The 12,893-nt window shown below is 25.3% G+C and overlaps 1 protein-coding gene across 1 annotated transcript; it reads right to left on the bottom strand.

Moving 5' to 3' along the window:
- Positions 1–4,480: 4,480 nt before the first annotated feature.
- Positions 4,481–11,394, bottom strand: ND-13A (NADH dehydrogenase (ubiquinone) 13 kDa A subunit). The gene is made up of 4 exons (XM_016048778.5): positions 11,218–11,394; positions 11,018–11,071; positions 6,975–7,097; positions 4,481–4,702 (listed from the first exon to the last, which is right to left on the bottom strand). Exons 1-4 carry the CDS (start codon positions 11,338–11,340, stop codon positions 4,634–4,636), a joined length of 369 nt encoding a protein of 122 aa, XP_015904264.1. The 5' UTR covers positions 11,341–11,394; the 3' UTR covers positions 4,481–4,633.
- Positions 11,395–12,893: the final 1,499 nt, after the last annotated feature.

Below are 12,893 nucleotides of genomic sequence, written 5' to 3'. Positions count from 1 at the left end.
CTAATTTCTAAAAGAAATGATGGAGGTATGAATTCAATGATAACCAGCTTGTTTGAGAAATAATGCTGACCACTTGCTACCATCATGTCAGCATTGAAATTATTAAGATCAGGGGTCTGTCCAGGCCGAATTTACTACCGTTTAGCGGTACCTTCACAAATTCAATTTTAGGTGAAACGGTAGTTTCACACATTCAACTTTAGGGAAAACGGTAGTTTCACAAAATACTTTTTCTTAAAATTTTATTTTTTTTATCCCTTAAGAAACGATAAATCTATATTTTTACCATGTTTTTGTATTGATTTTGTAATATAATTTTTCACAAATTATGTCTAAATTTTCACAAAATAGGTACCTTTCAGAAAAACCTAGACAGACCCCTGAAGATTTAATTCCCTGGCTAATAAAACTGGTTATTACAAGAATCTTTTACTATGTATGAAAATATGTTTTATTTTTTTATATTATCCTATGTCGTTGAGCTGGCTGCATAAGTCATTTTATTTCTAGAAATCCAGTACTAAGTAGCCTTCATGTGAAGTCAATGATTGAAGAATCAGTATTGTTGCTGAGAAATGGGCAAACTGTTAAATAATTAAAATTCATAGTCTCTCCTAAAGAACAGAGGACAGGCAGAAATGCTGGGACGTAGTCTTGTCCATTAACAATTCTAAAATTTGTAGAGTAAATCTCTCAGAGGAGGTGCATGCGAATAGGATCAACATATGATATTTTAGAATTTAGTATGATATATTTTTTTACATCACAAATTATATTTTTGTGTAATTTTTCTATAGTTAACTGAATTAATACAGATAATGAATAAATAAAAAAATTTACTTTGTCTACTCGGCTAAAAGTTGCTGGACAATTAAAAATTCACAATTTAAAATGTTTCATTAAAATTTGTGTGATTTAACTGCCTGTTACTTACATTTCATGATTCTTAATAATTGATATATTAATCAAAAAAATTGGAATTTTTAACCTAAAATTATTTTTTAATTCAGCATATAGGATAATTGATAACCTTGGATATAGTAATAACAGTTTACTTTTTAACAATAAACATTCAAATAAATAATTAAATGCTATAATGTATTATTCAATTATATTCGTAATTATTTAATACAGAAATTCAATAAAACCCAAATTTTAATAATATAATTTTATTTTCATTAGCCTAAGCTCGTTTAAGCATTATGTCCGTGGGCCAAAAAGTGGCCCCTGAACCATATAGAATATTAATTAGACTAACAAGTAGTACAAACATAATTTTTTTTTCAGTCATACCCTGAAACAAAAAGTTACTGATTTAATTTTCAGCCTTTCTCAAAGAATCAGAATGGGACTATTTTGTTTTGAAAATTTTTGTTATGCAATGGGTTTACAGTTTGCAATAAAATGCACCTTATGAGTTTGAACAAATAGTTTAAAAGAAGAAAAATTAACAAGTTGATGACAAATAAAAAAATATATATTTATAATTTCAAAATTCTAGCACACTAATTGATACTGTGAAATTTCGAACTTTTAGGATAAATCTAATTTAAACCTTTTTTAATTGTAAGCCTGCAAATTTCCATAATTTGGTTTGTATTCTAATAGGTAAAAAATTTTCAGTACCTACATTTATTTATTCAGTTTCATTTAACATTCCACACTGCCCACTTTAATTTTTTCTTTAATGAGAAGAGTCAATTTTTAAAAAAAATTGCACCCATAACTGTAATTTTTTTTTTTAAGCTAATGGTTAGCATTCCTATCATAATGAATATTTAATGCATAACTAAACAAGAAAATATAATCTTATCAACTATACAATGCATGAAAGAGTGCTGCCATAAATTTTCTCATGGAGGAAGTTGCATAAAGAAAATATTTTATAACTCCTGCATTTTTTCTTCTACAAAATATTTTTAAATGGGTAAATAAGAATTTCTTACAAACAATGTCAATAATTTATTTAAAGCTACTAAACTAAAAATTTTGGACAAAAAAATTTCATTTTTAACAATTAAATTTTTAAACTAAAAGATAGTTTTCTTTTTGCTATAACTTTTTCAAACAAAAAAAATTTGTTAATTATAGCATGGAATATCAAAATGCAACTAATGAGATGTACTAATTTATGAATGAAAGTTGATTTAATATGAGATGTAACTAGCAATGTTTTCAACCATTTAAAAGGGGGGAACTATTTCTCAAAACAAAATATTTGCTTTTTTATTTACCTTATTTTCAGAAATGTGTAAGTACACCCCGAACTTCAGACCTCCAAAAATAAGACTTTAAAAAACTATAATTTTAATTAAAAGATATTTTTAATGCATATTGACACAATGGGTCAAATTTTAGTAGATAAATTTAAGAGTGGTAACTAGACTTGAGTTTGGTCATGACTTATAAGCCATTATTTGTTTTAAGAATTTTACATTGCATGCATTTTTAATAACATAAAAATACAAATTTATTTTTATACTATAGGAAAAAATACATTTTAGCAACAAAAAAAAATATTTTATTACAAAATTCATTTAATAACAATATATTTTTGATCTCTGGTGATATACACTGTTATATAATGTGTAAATAGCCATTACAAGTTATCTCATGGTTAACAGCAAGCATATTAATGTATTTTAATTTATTGTTATAAGTTTTATGTTTAAAAAATTACGATTTTGTTAGTTTATTAGTATGTAAAATTAAAAGTGTTGTAATTTGCTATGTAACATTATTTTTATTTTATCTCTATTCAGAATTATAGTATGGCAAAGTTTGTTAAAAAAATTTATACTGATCCTATATTATTAAAAAGTTAATTATCTTATTATTTCTCATAAAACTACCATTATTTTAAAAAATAGCTGCTTAATTTTTTAATCTTAAAAGACTAAGCAATCTAAATTTTTCAGAAATTTCTTATTTATTTTTTAATTGATTAAAGTGCATAAAAATTTCTTTAAATTATTTTACGAAGTTTGAACTTTAGGATACCCATAGTATTCTAAATATGTACGAAGGTGTGTCAATCTTCAAGCTTGATGTGTAATGTTATAATGTATCGATGTTGATATGTTTATAAGTTTCTGCAAAGTAGAAAAGGAATTTTTTTTTTATCTCTATTTCTTAATTTTTATGCAAAACTTTTTTGAAAATTTTTTTAGTAAAGGTTTACTTTTGACTCAATTTTATAAAATGTGACTACAGATAGTGGCTTGTGTTAAAAATTTCTAAATCTTTTTTATTATAAGCGAGTTTTCTTAATTTCGGTGTGTGTCATTAGAAAGAAAAAAGTAATCATTATGTAATTAAGCTATTAAAATGTTAAAAATATTTATATATTTTTAAATTTTTTTGTTGACTAATTTCAAGAATTTTTTCTCGTAACCTTGAACATCATATTTTTCAACATAAGGCTATATTTAATCTTCAAAAATATAAAAAGTGATTTTTAGCCAAAATAATTCCAAGATATTTTTTTACAACATGGGGAGGCTCTGCTCACCAACCTTTGTATTCACTCCTTATTTGCCATTGTTTTTTCCTTTAAAAATCGATTTTAAAAAAAATAATTTTGTTTATAAAATATATCCTTATTATTACTCAATTTAAGCACATTTTGTTAATATCTTAATAACAACATGAAAGGATACCTGGATTTAAGAAATAATCAACAGTAATCAAAAAGGAAATTTAAACTTTGAAGTACAGAATGTGTGACATAATAAAAAGTAATGAATTCGAAGTAATTTTACTCGGGAACATCATATGACAATAACTTTATGTTGCAGGGCAGTTCTATTTAGAAACTGTTTTTATCTTTCCTGTGCCTTTTATATCATTGAAAATTTAGATACAAATGTTAAGATTTACATCTTGCTACATCTTATCTTTCACTCTCTTATTATTTTTATTATTATTTCCTTCACTTTTGACATCAAATTTAGTGTGACCTAATAAAATGAAGATTGCGAAAGTTAATTCCCCCCCCCCCACAATAATGGATAAATAGTTATTATTTAAACGAGGAAAAAAAATAAGTTAATATTTCACGAAATATTGAATGTTAATTGTTTACTTTGTACAAAAAAATAAATTTTTGAAAAAGTTCAAATTTATTATGCTTGTACCATAAAGGCAAAGGTTTAAAAAGAATTATTACATTTAAAGGGAAATATTTTCTGAAACAAAAATTTTAAATTGTATGAAATCTAACTGTCTAAGCATATTACTGTACAGGGAAAATTTCATTATTCTAAGATTAAATGTACATTTTTAACTAATTTTCAAATATTAAAATCATTGCAGAATATACTACTTTTACAAATCTAATATCCTTTGCCAGTATATCTCTTATGTGTAATAAGGTAATAAACATATTTTATATCAAAATCAAGCACAGATCTTATATCTCCAGTGGTTGGTGAAATCTTTTGCCACCTACAGCATCTTGTTTAGAAATGCAATATTAAAACAAACTTCAAAAATTATTTTATGACCAAGTTGCACAATTTTTATACATATAATTTATCAATCAGAATCTGCTTTGACAACAATATATTTTACTTGAAACTCAAAAAAAAACTACAGTTTAATACATTTCATTTAAATGTTATTTTGTGAAACTCTAATGATGCTCTCCTTCTAACTGAAATCGTAAGCCACAATATCCACATGCTTTGGGACCAGGTACGTCCTATAAATAAATCAAGAAATATTTATTAAAAAGGAGGAATTTAAACATTACAACATTATAACTTCTAAAGAAAATCAATTTTTATTTTAACTCAAATATGTAATAGTAGTATACTATTCATCAAAATAGTATAATATTCATAAAAATACTTTAATACATAATTTTTGGGGTCACTTAAAACTAGTTCAAATACAGTAAAATGACAATTCACTATAGCTGAGGGAATAGTCATTATAGCGAGTGTATTGTTATAAGCAGATACACATAATGTTAAAAAAGCTGAGACTAAAAAATGAAAGAAATTTTTCCTTTTATTTTGAACAGCTATTTTGACTTAAAGTACATAACTAGAGTGGAGTGCTTACTATTGTAGACTGAGATTAGTGTTTTGCGAGATGCAAGAAAAAAAATGAAATGAAGTAAAATAGTTTTTGACATCTTCAATAACATTAAATGTTGATTTCAATAGTAAGCTGTCAAGAAGAGATATATAAGTGGGCACGGAAGATAAGAGTTCAATAAAATTTGCATTCATAAGAATGTAAGAATTCATAAAAAGTAATGTTCGCCACTTGCCGTCATGCTTGTGTTTTTCATAAACTTTATGTTTATGAAAAACATAATATTGTAAAAAGGAAATATGGTGAAATGAAGTTTGTTTTCCCCTTTTCTGCATGTGTACCATAAATAAATAAAAATGACTTAATTTTGCCTTTTTTGTATAATGTTGTTCACTAAAACAACAGAAAAATGTATTTACCTCCAAAAAATTGCCCTAAATAGTTTCCGACTAGTAATTTTTTACTTGTTTATAAACATATAATTTTTGTATCTCTAATACTAGTATTTTTATAAAGGCTTGGAAATTTGGATCAATAGTCGGCTTCTCATTATATATCAAGCTTTTACAGTATTTAATTCAAAATCATCCCCCCTTAAATAGAGATGAACTTGGATTCAATTTTATGAGACTGAATACAAGAGTAAAATAAAAAATTTCCATTCAATCTTTAATTAATGAATAAAAGCTTCGAAAAAAAAAGAAGAAACAGTTTTTAAAGTAATTAATAAACTTCTACAGAAGTGTCACTGTTGATTATTCTATTTTTAGATTAACTTTTCCTCACACAATACAACAGTTTACATTCACAATTAACTTTTATTGCAAATAAAAAAAAAATTAACAATGCAACATAACTATTAACAAAAATTTTAACCTAACCAGTATTGTAAAACATGATTTACGAAGACTAGAAATAAAGAGTACAAATTGTCACAGAGTGCAGAATTCCTTCCATGAGAGTCAGACTGATGTTTATGAAAAATAAATGCAACTTAAATAAATAGTGAAATGCCAGTATAGTTTTATCTTGTATTGTCAAATTTACGCCAATTCTTTCTTTAATTACCATGAAAAAATAATCACAATTTCTAGCCCACTATAATGCCACAATGCTTTTAACATGCTCACATGCTTTTAAAATGTCTTTAATTTCACTAACTTCATTTTTTAAATCATTCTTTATCTAATTTTAATAAAATTAAACCAATTATTTAATTTTTATTACATTTTATAAAAAGCAAATCAAAATATTTTATTCTCTTTTTAGCAATCAATGTAACAGCTAATATAAATGCATTCAATACAAATGTAAAACTCATTAATTCATTGTCACAACTAAATCTATCTATAACTCTTTATTAAGTTACTTTATTTCTCTTATCACAAAAATGTTTCAGTTACAGGGTTATATTAATTCTCACAATGTTTTTGGCGACTGAGCTACAGCCAAATTCTTTCAAATTTAATATTAATTACGTAGAGTTGGCTTTGTTTTCGGGTATTTTATCTTTCGATAATTTACAAACTATAGATCTCTTCTCATACTCCAAATTGTCCGTTGGAAACAATTCAAACATTTTTAATTCTTGGCGTTAGGACTGGGAGAATCGCTCCCAGTCTTACCGTTATCGAAATTTACTAAAAATATTTTCATTGTGTTCAGAAATGGATCTCCTAATCTCTATCATAGGGATCTGATCCTAATTGTTTTTTTTTAGTTGTATAATGGCCAATGTTACTAAAATAAAGTAATTATTGTTTTGATACATCAGTAGACTTTCAATTCTTCCCAAGCACAGTGTAGAGCATGTATTTGTTATAAACTTCCATCATAAAAAAAAGAAATGGAAAAACTTCTTCACACAGATCTAACTTTTATTCTAAAGTTTATTTTAAATTGCTTATTTTTTGAAGATTTGAGCAACTTACCAAATTAATATAAACCTTGGGATGCCCAAGAGGACCACCACCACCTTCACATGCTACAACTCTCTCTTTCACTAGTTTGGGAGGAATGGAGTTGATTAAATCAATTGCAAAATGAGGGTTAACCTAAATAAAAGAAATGAAATTAAAAAATAAAGTAATAACTAACAAATAATTATTTAACATAAAAAAATTCCTCTATGCAAAACATAAGTGAGGATGATTGTCTACTAAAGCAAATTCTCCAACTTAAACATAAATTGAATTTGAATTAAATAATCAGTTTAATTATATCATGGAGCATTTTTCTGCCAACCCATTCCTCACCTACAGTGCATTAGCACAAATATTTGTAACTACTATTTTAATTTCAATTGTCAATGCATAATTTCAGGTCAAACTACAACTGCTTATATTATTAATATATTTCAATGAACATAAATGTCTTTGTTATATCGAAATAAGTGTAAAAAATGAAATAATTAAGTAAAGAATTTTTTATAAAAATTCAAAAAAATTCATAAGTATTTTAGAGATTAATGGGTCAATAATATTTTGGAACTCTGAGAAAAACTTATTTACTACTGAAAGTAACATACCTAACTACATTTGATAGTATTAGGACATTACACGTTTTGTTCGCACTAACTTTAGCAAATATTATTTTGTCCTGATAACAAAAACTTCATACAATTTTCAGCTACATGGTTGTAGAGAAAATAATATCAGAATTGAGAAAGAGCACTTGGGCTTTCTTAAGCGAGAAATGACTAAGCATAATTTTTTTCTAAATTAATAAAAATAATCCATTAAATAAGAGCAGAATAATAATTGATCTACATTTTAATTCAACTATTTATAAGTTTAATAATGCTTTAAAATGTACTCTTATTTTTATGCTCAGAAATATTAAGAATTTTTTATTTTGTGAAGTAGTAAATTTAACCCTTAATCAACCTAACCATAAATATTTGCTTCAAACTTGTTCAGATTCAAAACAGCACAACTCTGTTCACAAAGGAACTGGAATTTTGCACTATAAGCAATATAACAGGGTGAACTTTGTATTAACAAATATCTACTTCGAAAACAAAACACTTAAAAGGCTCCATACATGTATTGTCTATTTGAGATACGAGTAAAAGTAATAAACTTTGGCAGTAGACGATAAGTACAGTGATTTTTTTTCTTTCTAAGCTCAAAAAAGTTCTTTTATTTATTTATTTTCAATGTTACAATTAGTTTAAGTAAAAATAAACATACATATTTGAAAGAATGTCTCACAATGAAATAATAGCTAAAATTCTAATTCAAACACAAAGATGGCAAATAAAAGTATCATTAACTCATTTATATATAAGATATATAAGAGTTTATATTAAAGCCTTGCTAATTCCATTTGTTCTTCATTCTAGACCTGAGGTTAAAATTCAAACTGAGACATGGAATGAAGAAGATATTGAACAATTTTAAAAAATAACATAATTTAAATAATTCCAGGAGATGTTCCTTTAGTATTTTTTTTTTAGTAAAAATCAAAATTTGAGTATATCACAAACATTTATTATTTTGAGTGAATAAAAACACAAAATTATAAACCAATTGAAAAATAAAACAACTTATTGTGTGCTTGAGGGCCTTAAATATGTTGCAACCAGAATAGATAATATAAACTAATAATTATAAATGACACTTAATAAACGAATAAAATTGTAATTAAATAAAATTCCATAACAAAAACATATCAGTCAAGTGATCTTCATTCACCTAATGTTTAAATAACTACCAAAAAATCATTATTACATCTGGACAATAGCTGTGTAAAAAGAGAGTACTTATTATAAAACAACATAACTTTTTACATCAATACTACATTACTAAAGTTAACACTTATTAACAACAACGCATATTAACAGAGAAGAAACAATACAAAATTAACTCCCTCAATAAAGTGTATTAATTAACTTTAACTTACAAATGAGTTAAAAAAAAAAAAAAAAGAGATTGACAAATGGAATCAACTCACTTTCTTTTCAACTTCAATTTTGCACAATGGATGACAAATATACGAGGCAAAGCAAATAGACAATATACAGAAATCAATGTGAAATCAAAAAATAAAATTCTTGCTTTCTGAATAATCTTGTAACTGAATATTTTAATGTTGAAAAGATAAAGTGATATAAATATGTCTGCAGCTTGCTAAATATATTGTTTTGAAAGTAATTTGTTTCTTAACCAAAACCAATGTTTTTTGCAGCTTATCGATAAAAAAACAAACAAACAATAAATTAATAGAAATTCCTAAAGATTTCACAAATTGACTACTGATAGCTATTATTCTTGATACCTCATAAATATACAATAGTTTTACTTTGAAAAGTATGAACTTGTATGTTATAAATAACAACAACAAAAATTTTCAAACATATGTTTAAAATTGTAAATGTAGTGCACATGATTTCCATAAAATGAACTCATAATGTAGCAAGATCTGTTCATGTTATCTTGTATGTTCCGAGTAACATGATATAATAATAAATCCAATACATTTCTTCCATAACAAGTAATCTTTATAAACTTTTAACAATTCTTTACTTTTTACCACATATACAATTTTAAATTTTGTATTCTTTAGTGAAAAAGCAATTTTTATGCATCATAAATATTGTGAGAGAACAAGTCCAACACATTCTGCCAAGATTAAGAAAAATAAATTGGTCCTATATATATACCAAAATGTATAAAATATCAAGAATTATGTAATGAGGACATTTACAAAAAATCATGTATCAGTGAAGGTAATGAGAAAAATAAGACCAAAGTTGGCAAAATTTATGATTTTTTTTTTAAGTAAAAAAAATGGATTTATCTAATATAGAGATTTCAGTATCATGATCTGTGGAAGAATAATCGCCAAGTCTAGGTAACTGCCGACGAGAAACTAAAAAAGAACACCACAGAAAGGAAACTCGAAGGGTATAACCCTTCCCACCCCCAGGCACACCTCTACATGTCTTTTTTATTTTATACTTTTTCCATTTAAAATCAATTTGGCACCTTAGCGATTGTAGTGGGTTTTGCAGACCACAATACAAAAATATTCTCTATCTAATTTAAATCAGATTTTTTTTATTTACTAGCCTAATTATTCAATAAAATATATTAAGAGCACTATTTATTTAAAAACAATAATACAGCCACAATACTTAATGTCTCTAACTAAAATGTTAAAGCTAACTACATTTTGTTTAACTTACATAAAGATTAAAGAAAAATCAGTTGGTTAAAGTTATTTTCTCAAAAAAAAAAAAAAAAAAGAAATTACAATTAATTTAAATAAATGATTTTTTTTAAAAAAAAATCAAGTGATTTAAATCATGAGTTAAATCAAGTCACTTAATTGGGAACAATAGGGTATATGATGGTTGAATTTTTAAAAAAAAATTTCTTCGGGACACACTAAGTATTGTTTGCATATGTTCCTGAAAAAAAAACTTATTTCAATGATACTTGTTTACTACACTTATTTCAATGAAATGAGTAGGCATATATCTTATAGTTATAGACAAAATATAGATTTCTCCAAACTTAACCACAAAAAAAACATTACTTCATTGTGATAGTTATTAATTTATCAGTTTAATGAAAAACTTTTAATTACAGAATTTACAACTGCAATCTATATTTAAAACTAAAAAAAAAAAAATTAGAAGCTAAAAAATTACGAGAAAAAGCACACAGATAAAATATGTTCCATTAACAATATTATATAAATCTAAAAACCTCTTCGATAAAATTAAAATTGCGGTTATATTTAAAGAGAAGTCAAAAATATGTGCAATATTTTTTAACGCTTTATATATACAGTTAATAAATTGACCTATCTAAAGCGACTATTTATTAAACAACAGACTATTTCACAAAAGCATATATGTACATGATAACTAAGTTTAAAATAATGATCAGGAATGATATTTCTTATCCTATTGTAAATAAAAATACGTGCAAATGTTCACAATAGTATTTAGGTTACTCGCAATTACCTGTTTCTCTCTGTTAAGAAAACGGACCATCCGTTGATCATCTTCACTGAATTTCTGAAACAAAAATACATATTAAAATAAATAGCATACTTATAAACGTTAAAACAACTTATTTTAAAACATTGAAATTTTAATTATCAGTCCCATTCAATAATATTACACATCATAACTTATAAATGAATTAATATGGAATATGAAACCTGTCCAGTGTGTGTAACTTTAGTGTCTGGAGTTTTTGTTAGAGATGAACTATAGCATTGAGAAATACATTTATAATTATTCGAAATTTGTTGAACTATTCTGCGACTTATTGGCAAGGACATCTTGGAAATACAAGATTGTTTACTTGTTTGACTCTTGCATGCTTCCGGCGGCTTATTTCTGTAGATTAGTAGAGATTTAAAATTTAAACCAAGAAGCCCACAAAATATCGTTCATTTAACTTGCTGCGACATCTAGGTTTGAAAATATTTACTACTAAAGAAAGTAAAGCAGGTAGAGAGGTAAACAAGAATGATAGCGCCAGGAATTTTACAAAATTTTCAAGTAATTATTCTTGAAGATGCCAGTTTTTTAATGGGAACATAATACTGTATCACATATTTATCATTATTACCAGCGTAACTTTCGAATTAAACTATTTTTTCCTGTTCCTGTTTATATTTACTTAAATAAAACAGGGGGGGGGGAATCAATTCTCGGGAAAGAAATCAACGATACATTTCAAGTAAATTTGATCGTGTTTGTATGAAACTTACATCAATAAATTGTCTTACAGTGGCTTATTCACGAGTTTTTCGAAGCTAAATAACTACAAAAAAGTAGTTCGTGCTTTCTGTAGTAAATCACTTTTGCGGCGGATATCATTGTAAAGCAAATGCTTTTAATTTAATACTATTGTTTATTTCATCAAACCTTCATCAAAAAAATATTTTATTCCCAACTGCTGCTTTCGAGTGAAGTTTAAATTTTATTCGTTACCTGCAAAACAATTCGATTTATAATTTGGTATTATATATATTTAAAATAAAAAAATATATATAATATATAATAAATGTGAATTTTTTTTTCATAAATATTAAGCACCTAGCATTTTATTTAAAATATATTAGGCCGTATAATTTTATAAAAAAAGAAAAAGGAAAAACTCTGTTGATATAGAGTTTATTTTCTTTTTCCCTTAAAAAAGAAAAATAAATCTGCATTGAAATTTGTGAAAATTTAGATCATTTCAAAATTATTTTCGTAATAAAGAACTCCATTTTCATGAAAATTTTGAATAAACAACGAAAGGCAAAAATATATACCATAAAAATTTATCACAATTAAACTATGTTAGGATTTTCATAAGTAATAATTTGTAAGCACAATTATAAAACTTATTTTACCTAACATTTAAAAAAAGTTAAGTTAATAATATATTTTAATTACTTCGTTAAAAAAAATTTCTGAGACTTAAATTTAGACATCATTAAAAAAGCAAAAATATTAATTTTAAAATATATCAGTTGAAAAATTCAGAAGAAAAGAAATTCTCAAATAGGTCGTTTTTACTATTATTGAAATGGCTCATTTTTAAATAGTTATTTCTCACAAATTATTCAAAAATATTTTTTTTTTAAATTTTGCATTTAAAATTTCATAATTACAAAGATTTAAAAAAAATGTTCTGGATAATTCCAGCAAATTGCAGTTTAAATTAAAAACGGCGATAGTGATTTTTGATTTTTTGTTAGTGCAGTTCACAAAGCAAAGATATATTTAAACAGTTACATATTTTAAGTGATTCAAGGGAGAAATAACTTTTTAATAACTAATCACGCCGCAATCGATCTATATAAACAATTAGCAACTGTTTGTGAAAGCTATTCTTTAA

This window comes from Parasteatoda tepidariorum, chromosome 2 (assembly GCF_982258835.1).
Source record: "Parasteatoda tepidariorum strain Cologne lab strain chromosome 2, Ptep-v5.0, whole genome shotgun sequence".
Lineage (NCBI taxonomy): Eukaryota > Metazoa > Arthropoda > Arachnida > Araneae > Theridiidae > Parasteatoda > Parasteatoda tepidariorum.
Note: the sequence above shows the minus strand (reverse complement) of the source record. Positions and strands in the feature narration are given on the sequence as shown.